Raw genomic sequence first — 18,006 nt, 5'->3', positions numbered from 1 at the left:
AAACAGATACATATAACAGAAACGCCTTTGTGCTTTGTATTTTTCTATAATGAGAACATTTAATCACTTCTCTTGCCCTGCCTTAAAGTGACGGTGAACTTGTTTCTTCACACATCAGAAATCCTTCTGCTGCAGATATCAGATTGTCAGACGCGCACCAAAGAGTGTTTGTCGGTGACAGAATACGTGTGATTCCTCGCTTAGGTTCCTCCAACCATTTCTGTCTGCCGCAAAAGACGTCATAATTTAGTTATTTGAAGGTTTTGAATATCACTCTGTATATTGAATATTTTGCAAAATACACTTTTACAGTAAGACAAGGTCATCTTTTTAATCTATGTGAGGCAGTGTGTTTGCTGAGTCAGCACTAATACCAATCAGTACTAAAGTAATTCACACAAATCAAATAATTCCAGCAAAGCCCAATGGACTCTTAAATCTGTTGGTTCTGCATCTTGGCAGAAATTGTGAGCATGGTGAAAAAGGAGCTGGGAAGTGACCTTAAAAACCTGAGCTCACTTTGATCTGCGCCGGCAACTTTAGTGCATTCTTTAGCGCATAAAGGCCGCTGTTTTTTGAAATTCTGAATATTTGATGTATACTCATAAACAGCCTATAGTTCCTGTAAAGAGTAGAGTCCGGTAAGTTTGTTCAAGTCTCCCAAGACTGAGCTAGTTTTCTTTTCTTGAAGGTTAATTTGGAATAAATACCTGGTAACCTGTCAACCAGTTTTGGCATTTGTTTGTTTCACTGCCCCTAATTGCTGTGTCCTCAATGCCGTCCGGTTACAGTTACATAATTGTCCGCCTAGTTTTAAAGCCTGGGTGCACATGAATGTTACGCTTTGTTCGGGTTCAACCCAAATACCTGGCGGAGATGGATATGCAGGAGTACAAAAGGCCATCCAGCAGGAGAGCCGCTGGGAAATGGAAAGCCTCCTGATTAGCGCTCTGATCGAAATTGCTGCTGCGAAACCCAACTTTGGCAAATCCCAGAGCGGCTGGTCCGGTCAGCACCTCTCAAACTCCGTGAATGGAATCAGCACAACGTCCACTCGCACCTTTTTTTTAATGAAGCACATAAAAAAAACGGGTGATATGAATAAGTATTTCTTTCAGATAACAGCTGCAGCCGGTGTGTGCTCCTCCCGTGAGACGCGTCTGCACGAACGCTCGACTACCATTATGCACGTTCTCAACCGCAGGACTTTGAACAACATCTACTTTGACACGTTGCTTATATCTCATCATATCTTTCAGACAAATGCAGCATTGTTACGCCCACGGCCCGGGCAGGCCTGCTGTGCGGAGGGTTCTAAAACCACACCCCTGCAGCCACATGCGATCCAACTCAATCAATTCTTCTTTCACATCTCACACACACACACACACACACACACACACACACACACACGTGATGCAATAATTGCCCGCAGACCTCATGCAGATGAATGTGAGCAGTACTTCTGTATCCCGCTGTTCTCCATTATAAATAGCCTCTAATGAATCGCTACTTTCCAACCGACCCATCTACCTTTGACATGAGTTATGCGCCATTGTTGTACAGAGAGCTGCCACACTGCCAGGAAGCATCAGCTTAATCTTATTTCTCCACAGCTCTGCATGTTGCACTGAGATTGCACGGAGGTGTTGAAGTTTAGCAGTTTTCTCCATCTACCTCTCGCTTTGTTTGTGGCTGCTGATTTGGTTGCGCTCTTTCTTCCCTTAAAAAAAGTAGGGTTTCTTTATTTTCACTTTAAGATTTAACTTTAAGCCTTTATGTGGCTGCGTAAACTGTCAGATTCCTTTACCGATGGCTCTGCCCCCCGTCACAAAAACATCCAGTGTCACATAATAGATTCTGGATCCACTATAATTGCAACATCCTGTTTCCCCTTTTGGAGAATTTGTTGACGTACAGATGAGAATGATGAATGTCACGTGTAAATGCCGATAACTAATACGGTCATTTTGACAACGGTGAGGCAAAATGTTTTGTCATGAATATCGCACTGGGTGATGTCGTCTTCTGATGGAGACGGTCAGCAAATGCACGGCGACACAGACGCACACAGGCGGCATTTTTGAGGTTACAAGCAACGCACCCGGGCTTTATACCAACGCCAATCAAACACACTTGTGTCCTTAATTTGCTAATAAAGGAAACTGACAGGGAGGATTTTGGAAGCGTCAAACAAAGACACTGCTGTTTCCGTCCTGCAGAACTCAAAAGTAAACCCACACATGCTGTACATGCCAGCTGCTGTGGTTACAATACCGTGCTGGTGAGAATTTAACATTAGGATTTATCTTTCTGGCATCAACACATGATGAGAATAATGAGAATATAAAAACGGGGCTGAATGAAACAATATGTTGTTTGTTCTGCAAACCGTTTTGAAGCTGCGTGGCTACAGATGGTGAAAGAACCGAAGCTGGAGATGAAGAACACAAGATGTAAAAAAAAAAAAAAAAAAACTCATTTAAATGCAAAAAAAATAGGTAACACTCTCACTGGTATAATGCGTTTAATGGCAAGTCGGCCTTGAAATCCTCAAAACAAACAGCAAAAACAGATATTAAAGTGTGCAGCATTTGTTTACTATGTATATGTTATAGTTAAGTAGTATATGTACATATTGCAATATGAGGGTGAATGAAAATATACTTGGCCAACATATAATTTGTTGCACAGAACTAGGCAATCTTTCCAAAGAAGCAGCCACACAAACCCAGCTTTTAGTGTGCCGGTAAATGGAAGACTTGGACAAATTGCATATAGCTGGAATTACTAAGTACAAATAAACAGCAAAAACAGGCGTATTGGTGAAAAGCCTTCGCACGATGGAGGAACATCACAGTTCGATCTGCGAGGCAGCTTTGAGGAGTTCTCTCGAAATCACACAACAGGTTGAGTGAGCCGCTATGAATCCATTAGAAACAAGCAGCAGTAGTCTTACTCTAATTAAAAGACTGCTGTAACGTACAATTTTAATCAGATATCAGATGAAATAAGCTGGTTGATTGGAGTGTTTCACACCAGTCCCTCCAGCTGTCTGTTATTCGAGACGTTTTATTAATTGTAGCTTAATATATCTTGACACGATACATTAAAAAATTGAAAATTACGCTGCTTCAACTGCACATGAGAGCAGTGCAGAGCGAGGGCGAGGGGCGCAGGCTAATCAGTTGTGCACACACACACGTTACATGAGTGTGCAAACAAAGCAGCCCTACATAATCAGAATGAGAAAATGTAACTGTTCATTAAAGAAAAAACACAATCTCAGCATGCGGTGCGTCGACTGAGAGACTCTTCCATCGGCCTTTTTGAGGAACATGGATCTTTTCACATGCTAGATAATGATGGTGACACACACACACACAAAGTGAACACGAGGAGCCCGTCTGCACGGAGGATTTGCCGAGGCAGCACCTCACTCTCCCTTAAGGCCAAGTGGCAGGAGAAATAAGTGTTGTTTGAGATGAGCTTTCTTTCAGTCATTTGTGCTGCAGTGTGAAGACAGAAATACTATTACAGGCACACAGTGAGGTAACCGGAGGACGGGCTGCTGTTTGTTTTCCTCTCCAGACAGCGGTCACACGCACACACTTCTCTGTTCTACAGTGACTGAACTAAGACTCAAAAATCTTTAAATGTGCCGATGCGTTTTTCATGGATGCAACCTTTAATTCATGTTATTTGATTTATATAAGCTATTCATAATTCACCGGTAAATTATTTAAACACTTTTGTTCAGGTCCTTCAATGGTAATTGACTGGCGTCCAGCCGTGGAAAGCACAGCGGGAGCACTGATCGCAGAACAGCCGACTGGATCAACGGAACACCAAGACTGCCATCCAATGGTCGGATAGTGAACCGGTCCCCTAGAAACAGGACCGTGCACAGTCTCTGGAAAAGGAGTTATTCTGTCCATTGCATTCATCTTACAGGTTGGGCACAATTCCACCGAGTCTGTTTCTCTTCTTTCTGTATAATGAAGGGCAGTGATGGTGCTTCATCACCAGAACATCCTCGTCCCCAACATTAGCTCGGCTATAACGAGGGTTACTCAGAGGACGGGGGCCCCTCTCTGCAGAATGATGAAAGAGCCGAGTTCGCGCCGGTGACACCGCATCGGTCATTAGCCTGGCTCACTTTGCCCCTTCATATATTTCTAAATAAGTGCCTTCCTGCGGGTTTAACGGACCACCTAATCTGCCTGCTTAAGAGGTGCAGGTGGAGAGGTGAACGTCAAGCAGGTAAATGTGCTTATCAGAGCCGTGATACGTTTAGCTCCTCTGGTGGCACGCTACTGGCTTTAAAACCTGGTAGCTTTCACATCAATCGGGGAGGGATTAGTGTGTTTATATACGAGGTATTCAGAAGATGCGGTGGCCATTAATGTCGCGGTTTTAAATCCCCACAGCAATTCTCCCTTTTTTTTTTAGAAAGGTGAGCGGTGGATTTAAGAATTCACCTCAGGTTTTCCCGTCTGATCAATACTTGTAAAAATACCATTCCCTCTAAGAGACCCGGGGGGGGGGGGGGGGGGGCAGCCTTATCCGTGATGCTGTTGAGATGCACAGGAGCCGCTGCATGGCTAACAAACAGGCGAAAGATGCGAGGGCAAGAGGGACATGGGAGTGTTGACACCACCAAAGGGGACTTAATGCAAAAAAAACAAACTTAAACTTTTTAATTCACAAAAGAAAAAGCTATTTTTTAAGTTTGGAAAGGCCCTGTGCATCACGGCCCACTAACCGCTTTCTCATGTTTTGCCATTGAGGATACAATTTAAAGGAATTTATTTTTACATAAAAGAGGGTAAATAAACATTTTCAAAGTGATGAATGGTTCCCTTTGTCTGGGGATGCAGTCAACCCTGTTTTCAGGTTGTGAAATGAGTTTGAGCCATTCACCCCCCCAATCCCACCCAAGGGTTCAGCAATGGGAGTCCAAGACTGGTTCATCTTCAGGGGGACATTACACACTAATCCTGCTATGTAAGATACGCCTATAAGGGTTTTAAAACCCAACAAAAACAGCCCGCTGGTGCTCTTTTCCAGATGGCAGAGGAACAATCAATGCAAAGTGAGTAAGTGGGCCACAGAACGCCCCAAGGGGAACAACAAATGACAACTATAACATTTTTACTTCAGTGGTTAATGCCAAAGTAACTGTTCCATTCCTCCCCCGCCAGCCAGCAGAGGGGGATATGCAGCAGTGAGTGAGTCAGGTTCGAAAATTAAATTAAAAAGCAAAGTTAGGATCGCTCAAGGTGACGTATGAATAGGTACAAAATAATGTCCAGAACTTACAAAGAAAAAGCATTTATTCGGCAACACGCTATCTGTAGTGAGTGAAAAGCAGAATCAGGAAAAGAAAAAGGGTTACAAACACCGGTAGAAACATCTTGTTCACTGTAGCACTTGATTAAACAGTCAAGAAGTTGGCACCTTCTTCAAAGCTTCACTTAGACACAGAAAGATAGTTGGTGACACACACACACACACACACAAAATTTAGTTGGCACAAATTTATATCCCCACACGAGGCATAAAGTCTCCTTAGGTATTGGCAATGTAGTGCATGTTATTAAAAAGGACCACGGTATAAAAAGACTAATAAGTAATTGATTATAACGCCATCGTGCACCAAGAACCACGACGGCCTCCTGGATTGTCGGCGCCTGTCTCACAGTACAGACTGGAGATTTCAACGTGTCAAACGGGAAGTCGTCTGCCGTGCGAGAAGGTTGAGAAGGATTACATGAACACACGGACATAAAGATCAGTGGCAACCACATGGCGACCTTTTCACAGCCTCAGCATATCTGACAGTCAATGGGTTATAATATGGACATGAAGCGCCGTGAGCACGGCGACAAACCACCTCGTCACAAATGTGTTTTACAGTCACATAAGATATTACCAGCGGTCCTCCTGAAAAGCTGCAGAGAATCTTTTGGGTGGATTTGCAGATATCAAGAAGGGCCGATGGTGTAATAAAATAACCCCGTTGGACACACGTTCTTTTGTGGTCAGACGATTATAAACCCTTGGATGACCTAAAAAATGAAAAAAATAAATGTTTGAAGCTTCCGGTTTCACGTGCTCTCAAGGTGTAATGACGAGAGTCTGGACAGATTAGTGAATGAGGTCAACATCTTCAACAGACATGACATAAAGAGTCATCGGACACGATTACAAAAATGACAATACAGCAGCATTTGAGTTTCTTGTAAATTGATGAACAGAGATTCGAGGGATACGACGCGGTTAGAATTATGCAGGTTAAGATTCATAGCCGGTAAAGAAATGAATAGCACTGTAAATTTGACAAGAGACTCATACAATTCAAGCGTAAAACACACTGAAGGGCCGGGTACTCGCTGAGTCGGAACAGTGGAGAACGTCTCGAGCAGCAACGTTAGTGTCAGTGGCAGTTTGGTCGCTGGCTCACGAGGAGCCGCCGAGCGAGTCACGACAGTGGTCATCTTCCAATGAAACTCACACAACTCACATTTCATTCATTAGAAAACAAAACAAAGGGGTTGCGACTTTTAGAAACACTAAACTAAAACCAGCTATATTTAAAAAAATAATAAAAATCAATTTGAATTTGAATGACCGTAGAGAGGACGCCCCTCCCCCCCCAAACTTATTGTGGCTTTTTAAGGTCCATGACGAGCTCAAAGTAAACAACATCTTTCTTTGAAGCTCTTCTTGTTCTTTTTGTTTTTTCCTTTTCCGTTTTTGTCTTTGTTTTCTGACATTTTCTTGCCCCGTACTTCACGCATTAGGTCGAAGAATACCTGCGGAGAAGAAGAAAAAAAGAAGAAGAATGAAATCACCTAAGAACACTACTTTAAAAACACCTAAGCGATGGTGACCCTTCGCTACGCGCGATGACTCACCTTGTCGACGTTGGCCCTGGTTTTGGCTGACGTCTCGACGTACTGGACGCCCCACTCCTCGGCTTTCCCCCGAGCTTCGTCCACCGATACCTTCCTGCGCTCCTCCAGGTCAGACTTGTTGCCCACCACGAGCAGAGGGATCTTGTCCTCTTCCGCCTTCACCCGCAGGATCTGCTCCCTGTCGGCACAGCATGGATTACTCATTTTGGGGTATTTTCACCAGTTGTCCTTTAGTGAGGAAGTAACTGATCGAAACAGATTTCCGGTTGCCCGGTTAGTGCCGCGCCTCATGAACCACGCAAGTAGAAAGGCGTCCCTCTTCCAAGACCTCAGGGCCTTTGGTTTGAGTTATCAAGCTAGCGGGTGTTAGCCTGCTTTGACGAGTCACGGGTCTAGCTAGTTGGCTAGCTTTAGTCTGTAAGCTACACCGCTAGCTGGCTAGCTAGCAAATAGGGACAGGGCTGCACATCCCCATGAATAGAACAGTTAGATTTTATAAAAACTGATTAGCAGGTTATTTTGTTATGTATAATTCCTTCTTTTTTTCCACGTATTTGTGTAGTCAGAACAAAAATATAGTTCCTCAAATTGTTATTATTAAACTATAATAAATAAAATAATAAATTATTGTGTCAAATAATGATTCCTCAACAGACATAACAACTTTACTTGTCGTTCAGCAACCTGCATTGACTGAGCTTCGTCAGTATTCGGTTCATACTTAGGACTATTTAAATCCACACTGACACTCCCCAAATATTATGCAAATCAGTCAAAGCAAAGCTGCGGTGCAGGCCACATTTTGTAAATGCAGAACTAATAAACAATTTCCTCTCCTGGATTTGCATTCTAATTTAGGACATGGAACTGGGATTAGGTACAAAAAAACCCCCAAAAACTGTACTTCATAAGAGCTTGTTGGGGAGCCGACCTGGTAAAAGATTCTATGGAAAGTAATCACAGCCAAATCTATCGGGTCAGCAACAGACGACATGTAGCAGCTGGTATATAATGGATGGCCAATACTCATTGCAACAGGTGCACCATTAACGTCTGTTTGGCTCCTACACAAGTACCTGAACTCCACGGTGGCTGAGAAAGACTCTTGCTCGGTGATGGAGAAAACCAGCAGGAAGCCCTCCCCGCTGCGGAAATAGTTGTCCCTGATGGCAGCGTAGTCCTCCTGGCCGGCTGTGTCCAGGATGTCGATCTGGACCTCCTCCCCGTCCAGAACCACCTTCTTCCTGTAGCTGTCTGCCTTTGTGGGCTCGTAGTCCTCTACAAACTGGTGAGGGACAGACATTTCTTTCTTTCTTTTTTCATGCAAAAGGGCAACTTGCATTAACATGCATAAAGCATCAGATACGTGTAGAGTATTGTGTGTGTGTGAGAGAGACAGCCACAAGTTAAAAAAGAAGCCTGTCTAAGCCATCTAATGGGCCGCGGACGCATGACACGAGAAAATTGCAGCCGATTACGCTGCTTGGCAGGAGAGCCATCTGTTACCGTCTCTGGCTTAAAGTGAGTGTTGTTACAGAAAAAAACATCTCCGGTAAAGATAACAATGGACCCAAGAAAAATGCCCTTTTACACAAGAATCCCTGTTAGCCTTTAAAAAGTGTTGTAGCACCTCTGTGGTGTAGATGCCACTGCTGTTCCCTCTAATCAAGTTCTTATTTTCATGGAACGGATGGCAGCTTTTCGCAACCATTTTTTGCAATTGTTTCTCATTAAAGCTTTGTATTTGTGAACCAATGAAGGGAAGGCTTTATACTTGAAGCTGTCAGAGGAAGTGCGAACGCCGTCAACATATTAAACGGCGGTACTTATCTAGATAAGGACACAGGACAGAACATTTCTAAAAAAAGTGAACTGGTTAGAAGTGACCAGTGCTTACTGGGGAAGGCCGTACTTCTCTATCGTGTGCATTGCTGATTTAGGCAGTGGGCAGGGTGGGGGGCGTTGACTCACCTCGTCATACATGAACTGCAGGGTGAGGGCCGACTTCCCCACGCCTCCACTTCCCACCATTATCACCTTGTGCAGTGCCAGAGAGCTCTGGTTTTTACTTTTACCGGTCGCCATCACTGGATTCTTCTTTGTGTTTCTTCCACACGCATACGAGCGCACACTCCCTCTGCAGCCAGACACTCAGAACCTGTGAACGGAATAAGTCAACGTATTCAGTAAATAACCTCCAGAAGCGCGAGGACAGATGACGGTTACTCCTCATATTCCTGTGCCAAGGCGCCTGGCTTCTCCCCCTTCCCGTCAAAGTGCCAAATTGCCTAATCATGAATCCTATAAAGTTTGCCACGAAAAAAAAGGTTGTTTCGGCCGCTCGGAAGTAATGGAGCCATCGTCCTCTACAGCGGGACGTCATTTAGGGATGCATTAAAAACAGGGCATCATGTGCTAACCTTGTTTAAAAGAAGAAGGGGGGACGTCAAGGGGCATCTATCGGCACTATATGGGCCCCGCCCTGAGAAGGTCAAAGCTCAGAGCAAATTGCTTTCACCCGACTTCCATCTCTGTCAGAAAAAACTGGCTAACATGTCGTAACCTGCACAGCCTTCGGACAGAGACGAAATGAGTGTCACGTGCACGCAGAAGGCAAGTCGCAACAGGTCTGTTACTAGAAGTGAGCCGTAGAGCGGTTCAGGGTTAAAGTGCTGCGGTCGGCCAACCGCAGCAGTTAGCAAGAAACTTGTTTACTGAAGAAAAAGCCCATGAGATCTTCCCATATTTTGCGGCGGCAGATAATCTTCACAAATGAACAGCACTTTGCTTATTATGGACTGGTGAACGAAACCGGCAGAAGGAAAAAGATTTGTTATGCTTTGAATTTAAATTAAAGCGTAATATCTCCTAAGCGAGTCTTCAATTTATGCATGTAACCCAAAAAGAAAAAGGGAAAAAAGTTTGTTCCGCAAAATGGACTGTGTGCAATTATGGGTTAGTATGAAACACACAAATATAGAAAGAAAGATTAAATGGAGATGGATTTAAGAAGGACAAATACACAGAATTCTGCAACATAAAAATGTTTTGATGAAGGTAAAAAATTGTGCATAAAAGTATTTTGAGCCCTGAAAAGTGGTGGAACCTCGGTTCAAATTCAACTAACAAAACACGTGCGACCACACACACACCTAGATCGACTTGTGTGCAGTCGCCTCCCTTGAAAAAGGCGACATATCGAAATAATACAAAATGCCACCAAATTCCCATTGGGGAAATGTTCCAACTGTGTTCAGCACACACGGTTGTTATGGCTCCACCCGAGTCAACAGTAAGCAAGCCGTAATCAAGCACCCATCTCGCAACCAACTACCAACAGTCAAATACGCACCCGAGCAGCTGGCGATAATGTCAACAGGCCGGCGGTAAACGTTCACTGTGTATCCGGAAGAAAATTGTCGGCCAGAAGACTCAAAGCCGCCGCATCGCGGGCGCCGAACTTTCGCTTTGAAAATTGTTTCCCCATATAATTTCACCTGGGTCTGAAAATATCCTTCCCATCGCTCGGTATGTCACACCAGTGGCAGCTGATTCATGGCGTTATTCACAAGGTGCTCCTTCCCAGCAGTAAACACTTCATACGGAGGGTGTGTGCCGACAGTTAACAAGGCAGGAGGAAAGAAAACGTTCCTGCTGATGGCAGCAGGAAAAAATAAAAACCTATTTTACATTTCGTTTTTTCTTTTACATGTAGAAATAACTTGGTATCCTGAAAGATCTCCATATGGTTTCCAGCAAGCATCTACAAACGCCTACCTATTTGGATACGAATGTGCGACTTGCGCCCGTGAGCTTCTTTGCGTGGACCAAACGCAGCAGAGAACGTGTGGTTTGCATCAAACGAACCTGGACTTACGTTTGCCATCTATAGTGCAGTGGATCCTGAGGATGTGGCACCAGGCACCCACTGTTTCCAACGAGGAAGTCTGACCTGTGCCCTTCCTGTCTTTGTTATCAGTAACCAGACCAGTGAAAGGAGCCACGCAAAACCGTACACAATAACACACCTACTAAGAGAACGTAACCATTTAAATTATTCACTCGTAACCCACTTCTCTGTGCGCATGCACACTCATGGATCCTAAACACAAAGGAATCACAGTTTATAGACAGGTAGTGGGGGAAAATATGTTTTTACAAAGTGCTTAGTACAACTTTTCCAAGGAAAGTTCAGACCTCAGGGCAGGGAGAGGGGGGTGTGGGGGGAGGTTCCGCCATATTTCCATCAGCTGCAGTTCACAAGTAGCTTGAAGCGTTGTAATGGAAGCCACGACGGGGAAAAGTACTCAATATTCAGGCATGACCTAAATATGGAACGAGTCTGATGGGTACTGGTCCTCTGTTACGAGAGGGGTGTATATTCACGGAGACGGAGGGATTCAGTCGAAAACACCACTCTGGTTGCTATGCTCCTTAAATATAGATGGCACAGTGTGTGTGGACCATAAGAATTCATTAAGAGCCCGGTTGGAGAATGGGGCCAGTGTTCCCTCTCTGCTCATCTTAACACTTTGGCATGAACGCTACTAAAAGAGCACAGCAAGCAGAGAGAGACACCATCTCATGTGAAGGCCCCCCGGCCTTGCAAATAGTCCATTTACCTCAGCAGAACCTCCAATAAACCATGCACTTATTTGACCCGACTAATTAAACTGGCATCCAGTGCAAAAATGTAGTCAATTAACAGTCATATTCTTAAGAAATTGAAGAAATGGGGACTGCTGTTCAAATATATTCCCTTTTTTTTAATATACATCTCCACGTGTTCAGAAAAGTGGAGCTCTCAACCATCCAGTGTGCTCGGTCATTGAAATCTGTTTCACATATGCATAAATAACAAAAAGAATTAAAGAGAAAATTCAACATAATGTACCTTGATACTAAAGGTTCCACTGGGTGCCGAGTAGAATGAATCCAAAATGATGCAAGAAATCTGAGCCAACGTTGCAGAGACCCTGATGACCCTCTCTCTGCATTCCTGAGGACACGGGGTGAGGGGATTTCCTCTCCTTGACTGATGGAGAAAGCGTGGGGGGCTTTTCGGGCCCTTAAACATCCCACCACACTCCATGGACATGAGAATGAGATCAGCTCGGCGTGGCCGTTTCTCTCATCACTTGGTCCACTTGAGTCAGAACTCGGGTGGGTTCAACAGAAAGGCTGTGATGTCGCACAGACGTTACAGGACGCAAATGTCACTTGAGGGGAGATAATTATGGGAAAAGTCAGCTCAAAGATGTTAACACACTTCTGACGGATTCCCCCGTGATTGTTTAGCTGGCGGTGACACGCTACTTCCCCTCTAACGCACCAGCTGCAAAACTCTTGCCGTGTCCGTTGGGCTGAAACAGTTCTTCATTTATACTCGAGAGATAAGAAATATGACAGTAGGAAGAGGCAGAAACCCCACTGGGCTCATTTTAAACCTCCACCAAGATCATATTAAATATCCCATTATTACATTAAGATAAGATATTCTTACAGGATACGATATATAATAATATCCACATTGCTTTTGGATAGCTACCTTCATTAAATAGTCATCATCACAGCTCACTGTATATAATCTAGAGAAGTAACCTCAGTCATGAGGTCTTTTTGAGAATCAGTCTTCTGCAGCACACATCACCAGGGGTTAGATGCACTTTGTTCATCACGGATCAACCAGAGATGGACAATTAAACAGAAAATCACAGCGAGGAGTTGTACAGACGCAGTCGTTGTAAAGGCCGCTGCCAGTGAAAGTTAATCAGTAAACTTAAACAGGACGGTTTACGGCAGCAGAGAGGACATTCTCAGAAAGCCACCGACAACGCATACTAACAACCCTCGGCCAGGGGGACGCACACAGGAGCCTTTGACTGAATCCTCTCCGTGGTACAAGGCTTCCTACTTCAGCAACACCAAGAGTGGCCAGAGTAGTTAAAGAAATATTTTGCCCTTTTTTTATTACTCTGGGAATCAACCAGAAGCTTCAAATAAAGTCAAATCATCTGTGATTTCTTCCAGCGTTCAGCACTATACGAAAACCTGTAGGCATTTCATTTGGAACATTTAGAAAGGTTCCATATTGCAATACTGCCTGTATGGTTAGAGATATGACAGCAAACATATCGACGGGATATTTTACTTATGTCCTCTTTCTTTCTTCGTAAAGGGCTTCAAAAGAAATTAATGCTGGGATTGTTGTCACTTTCCTCAGTTGATGACAGCTCCTTTCACAGTACAATGGAGACACACAATGGCCATCACTACCATAGGCCCGATTCATACAATACGCTGACATAGATGAAAATAGATAAACCTCACTGTTGACAGGAAGCGATAGATGGCAGAGGCCAAGTATGCCTCGACAGAAATATCTCCTGCACATAATCACTGACGTTCTCAGACCAGTGGAAACGAAGCCTCACAAGTAGCTCAGCCCTCTCAGCGGATGGATTTCGGAGTCCTGTGCTATTACACACCGGGAGCCCAGGTCAGTTCGGGAACCTCGTCAGAAAATGAAAGCCTGATCAGAAAAGCGGATGGACCGCTTTGCGTGCGTGATGGGGATTTGTGGAGGTCTTGCACAAAATACTTGTCAATTCTGAAGAGTCGCAGTAATCGGAAGAAACCAGAGTGATCAACACTAACAAAAACATTCAAGCAATTTTGTAGCAGAAGGATGAACATCCCATCCGCGATGGCGGCTAAAAGAGCGGTGAATAGAAGGACAGCTGTGCAGCATTCAGAAGCCTTTCTTCACCTCCAATCTTTTGATTGCAATGGTCTCCAACTAAACTAGAAATCTGTATTTGCCAGGATAACAATCACAATTCAACGGTGTTGTCGTTTGTATTAAGCAGATAGACGGTTGGTAAAAGCAATGAAGGCACTCCCCTTTAAATGCTTTTGGTTAAACTACCAATTATGTGATATCAGCCCAAAACCATCCAAAACACTTCCAGAAGCGTTTCCCCTGGCCGTGCTCCACAGAACCAGCATTGTGCTCATGCGTTGTTTACAAGACGCACTTGACTGCATGTCCTCCAAGGCACGTTAACTGATGTTAAACGTCACAGACATAATCTCGACTCACAGGTTCTACGAACTTAAAACAGGCCCCACACAATGGAAGATTTCCGTATTGGAATTGTGAGGGCCCTATCATGCAACTGTCAGGCCACTCTTCGCCAAGGTTGGGCACCAAAAAAAAAAAAATGGTGCAGAGCGCACGTCTTCCCGCCGAGGTTGTAAATAGAGGGCGTGCTGTTTTATTGCCTTGGCAATAAATTTAAAAAAAAATGTATTTAATGTTCATTTTTTTCGGGTGCCGTTTAGACTCCGGTATTGTTTAGGAAATATTGTTTCAGCACAGGTATTGGAAAAACTCCAAACGATACCCATCCCAACTCTTCACAGTAATGATGTGCCACAGGGGATCTCACTCAAGCTGTCGTTTTTTTTACTGTTGCGGGATTGCGCAAGCTTTGTATGTTTGAGAGCAAACTCACAGCGAGCTCCTCGGTGCGTACCATCAGCTAATGGTTGTTTGCCGTGTGTGGTCAGCAGGCCGTGTTTAAGCAGTGACCTTCGCGTAGGACGTGTGTGGGGGAATAAATCAAACGACGCGTAGCAGGTCAAGGATGCCGCAGTACCACTCAGAGGGTGAAGTCTGGGTTTCAATATGTACCATGAACTCCACAGTAAGACGTGCTAGGATTCCTTCAGATGTGTCAAAATCAGCATGTTCCAAGAGAACAATGCAGTTTAAATCCTGAATCCTACAAGATGTGTCAATCAAATTTAATAATCAATAAGTAATTAAGACATAAATGACTAACTTTACTATGAATTTCATTATTCCCCTAATTGCTCAGTCACTACAAATATGATTTCCATTGACAAATTAAAGCTGAACTTTAAATAAAAATAAGTTGAAATAATATTGAAACCAGATTAGCAACATAAGCATTTGTTTCTTAAAACTTTATTTCACCATTTGACTTGGAAAATTCATAAAGAAGCAAGTGATTTCGGTGTGCCACAATAATCAAAGCTAATGTCTGATATCTGAAATGCGCCAACGGCAATCAGACTTTGTGTAAGGATCATTTTGCCGAAGGGCTGTTACATAAGATCCCCCGATGAAAAGCAAACCAGCACTGCCCGAGTGATCGATGATTCTTTCGCTACGCAGATCGAATGAATAACTGGACAAATCTGGGGCGCAGCGAATCCCTACTTTTCCAAAGAGAATTAAGTAGAAAAGATGATAAAGTAGGCGGTTAAAGTTTTTTTTCTAGGTTCTTAAACTAGGCTTTAATGACCCATTAACACATTAATCTGGTTGATGAATTGCATGTGTGCCCCCCCCCCTCATACCAAAACAGAAAAAAGAAAAAAAGTACTTTTAATGAGATGTTGCAAAAGTGTATTTCTTTGCCAATAATATCCTTAATACTCTAAACATGTCAAAACATTCCGCCTGTCTAACATTTTAAAACATTACATTCATCTGCAAAATGCTGCAGCAGTCACTGCTCAACACACAGTATTACACATAAACATCCTGTTCTCTGCCAAGCAACGGTCCTACTTTGACCTTTAAGTGACCACGTTTGGATTTTTTTGTTTTTTAGCATACTTCCTTTAAATGACGACACCCCGGAGACTTATTGAAGACAGAACAACACCGGGAGAAGGGAAAAACTAACTAACTTAGCGCTAACTACTTCGCCAGACCGCATTTGCTGACTAAAGACACCGTGAGGCAGCTCGGGCGTGTCGTGTTTTCAGGGGGCGGGCGGCACAACGTCAATTAACGACTCAAATACGGTTAAACGTTAATGCTAACGAAAGCACCGAACAGACGTGCCAAAGACGTTTGCTAAGGGGTCTTAACGCTGCTGCGGTTAGCCCGAGTTTACGTTAGCTTTACGAGCTAACGCTAGTAACGGAAAACTCATGACTGTGGACTTCGGTAATTAGACAACCGGTTTTACGACCGCAGCCCTGAGTCACCTGGAATTAAATGCTAACGCATGAAAACACAAATGCGCTTCACATTCATCCAAGAAGACAAACAAACAAACAGTCACAGTAAACAGTGTCCACATCTTTAAAGCTTAACAGGGATCGGTGACGCTAGCTAGCTGTAAAGATGATTTACCATAGAATATCAATGTCAGCAATATGCAATAACCAATGAAGAAAATATACACATGACACGCAAACTTCCCCAAGTAAAGGACACGTTGAAGCGTTGCACGGCTAACAGTTAAAACCCATCGGAATCGTGAGTTAATATGAACGCGCCGTTACGTTAAGCGGCCACTAACGTTAACGTTGGGTCCGTTGGTCGCCTTGCATAAAACGGGTTTGGTTGGTACTTCTCTGTCACTCTCTAACGGCCGTGTGAATTATCACCCAGTTATTCCGCTCCACTAAGAGGCGTCTGAACACTTACCAACACCGGAATTCGTGTTATTTCTGCCCTCGGTTAGTGTTATCTTGACGACTGCATTAATAGAGCATTTCGATGCATTGGATTCTCCACAAGCTAACCGCTCCTGCAACAAAAGCCCCACCTTCCGGATGTTAAAAAAAGGGGAAAAGGGTGCACGTGACCGGATGTAGCGTCATCGTCGCCTCCCGTTCAACCTGCATTTGTTTGGCTGTCCGTCAAACAAGTTGAGCGTAATTGAGCGTGTCACATTTGACCCGTTCGATGCAATAAATTACGTTTTCCGAGACAAAGTAAACTAAATCCACACACACAGGGACATCTGTCTGTGGCGAGCTGCGACAGCCACATTACAAAACAACAAGATCACATTTGTTAAACGTTTAGTTGTGATGTTATATACAAGACATTTTAAGTGAAAGTACACAAAACGACTGGTACGAGCTAAAATAACAACAATAAAATAATATTTGACAGATAGTTGAGTTTTCAGTGAAAACCTAGAAGTCAAAACACTTGCATATAGTCCTATTAAAATGTATACTTAAAATTAAGCTTGGTGAGGCTTTTGTATTCTGCAATGACAAGCAGTGCCATCTTTTTCTTTATTGCAATGTGAAAATGTTATCCTCCATGACCATGTATAAGGATAAGTCAGTATCAAAATGAATGGATGGTTAGACATAGTAAAAACAGAAGCCCCACCTTTGTGAAAACATATTACAGAATTTATGTGAATAACAAAAAAACAAATGATATCTACACATGGAGGGACACAAGCGTAGACTTTTGTTGAAGAGAAGTTTTGGGGAACGAATGAGATCCAAATCTGCCATAGAGGGTTCATTGCCTAATATTGCTCGATGCACCAGGTTGGTGTTTAAGGCCTTTTTCTTTCCTTTACTTTATGTCTCAGCGGAGATAATGATGGCATCGATTTTGTGCACCTCTGAGCATAAATGTTAAGAATCCCTTAATGGCAAGCAATACATGAGCTGGGACTGAAACATTTGGGGCGCTCTATTCCCCTTCTGCTATTAGGTGAGAGTAAAATAGATTGAAGCCGAGGGAGGGGGGGGGACTATGGGAGAGTGCAGCCTTGTATATTCTTTCTCCGGTTTCAGGTCATAATATACCCACAGGCCATAACTGATGCTTTCACAGAATCCCCAGAGAACCCTCCATTTTTACAAAAGTATGCGCCGACACCGAGCCTCGCAGTGTGGAACTACTTACAATGACAAGATATTAAATACCTCTTAGCTGACAGAAGTAGACAGCCGGTCTGTGGTCTCCTTACGCTAAAATAAGGCAGCAGACTGTGCTGAGGACATGGCCAGATAATAATGCAGACACACGGTGCACCGCTTAAAAAAAGACATAAACCACAGTGAAGCATTGCAGAAATTGGCCTTCCAAATCTGCGACTGGGTCAGCGTTTTATAATCTGAACAGCAAATTCTTCCTTTTTTTCCCTCAATACTGCTCACTGGCAACGAATGATGGCCTCAGACTGTCCATCGGTTTACCGGTGGCTGAGGTAACGTCAAGAAATGTTCTTTACTTCTTCTAAATCACTTCAAACAGCCCACAGTGTGTTCAGGGTTTAACACGCGG

General features: G+C 43.6%; 1 protein-coding gene across 1 annotated transcript; it reads right to left on the bottom strand.

Moving 5' to 3' along the window:
* Window positions 1–5,318: 5,318 nt before the first annotated feature.
* LOC120833627 (ras-related protein Ral-B) lies at window positions 5,319–16,725 on the bottom strand. Its single transcript, XM_040200921.2, has 5 exons — window positions 16,393–16,725; window positions 8,892–9,078; window positions 7,997–8,205; window positions 6,921–7,098; window positions 5,319–6,818 (listed from the first exon to the last, which is right to left on the bottom strand). Exons 2-5 carry the CDS (start codon window positions 9,003–9,005, stop codon window positions 6,696–6,698), a joined length of 624 nt encoding a protein of 207 aa, XP_040056855.1. The 5' UTR covers window positions 9,006–9,078; window positions 16,393–16,725; the 3' UTR covers window positions 5,319–6,695.
* Between the last annotated feature and the right edge of the window lie 1,281 nt (window positions 16,726–18,006).

This window comes from Gasterosteus aculeatus, chromosome 16, assembly GCF_964276395.1.
Source record: "Gasterosteus aculeatus chromosome 16, fGasAcu3.hap1.1, whole genome shotgun sequence".
NCBI lineage: Eukaryota > Metazoa > Chordata > Actinopteri > Perciformes > Gasterosteidae > Gasterosteus > Gasterosteus aculeatus.
Note: the sequence above shows the minus strand (reverse complement) of the source record. Positions and strands in the feature narration are given on the sequence as shown.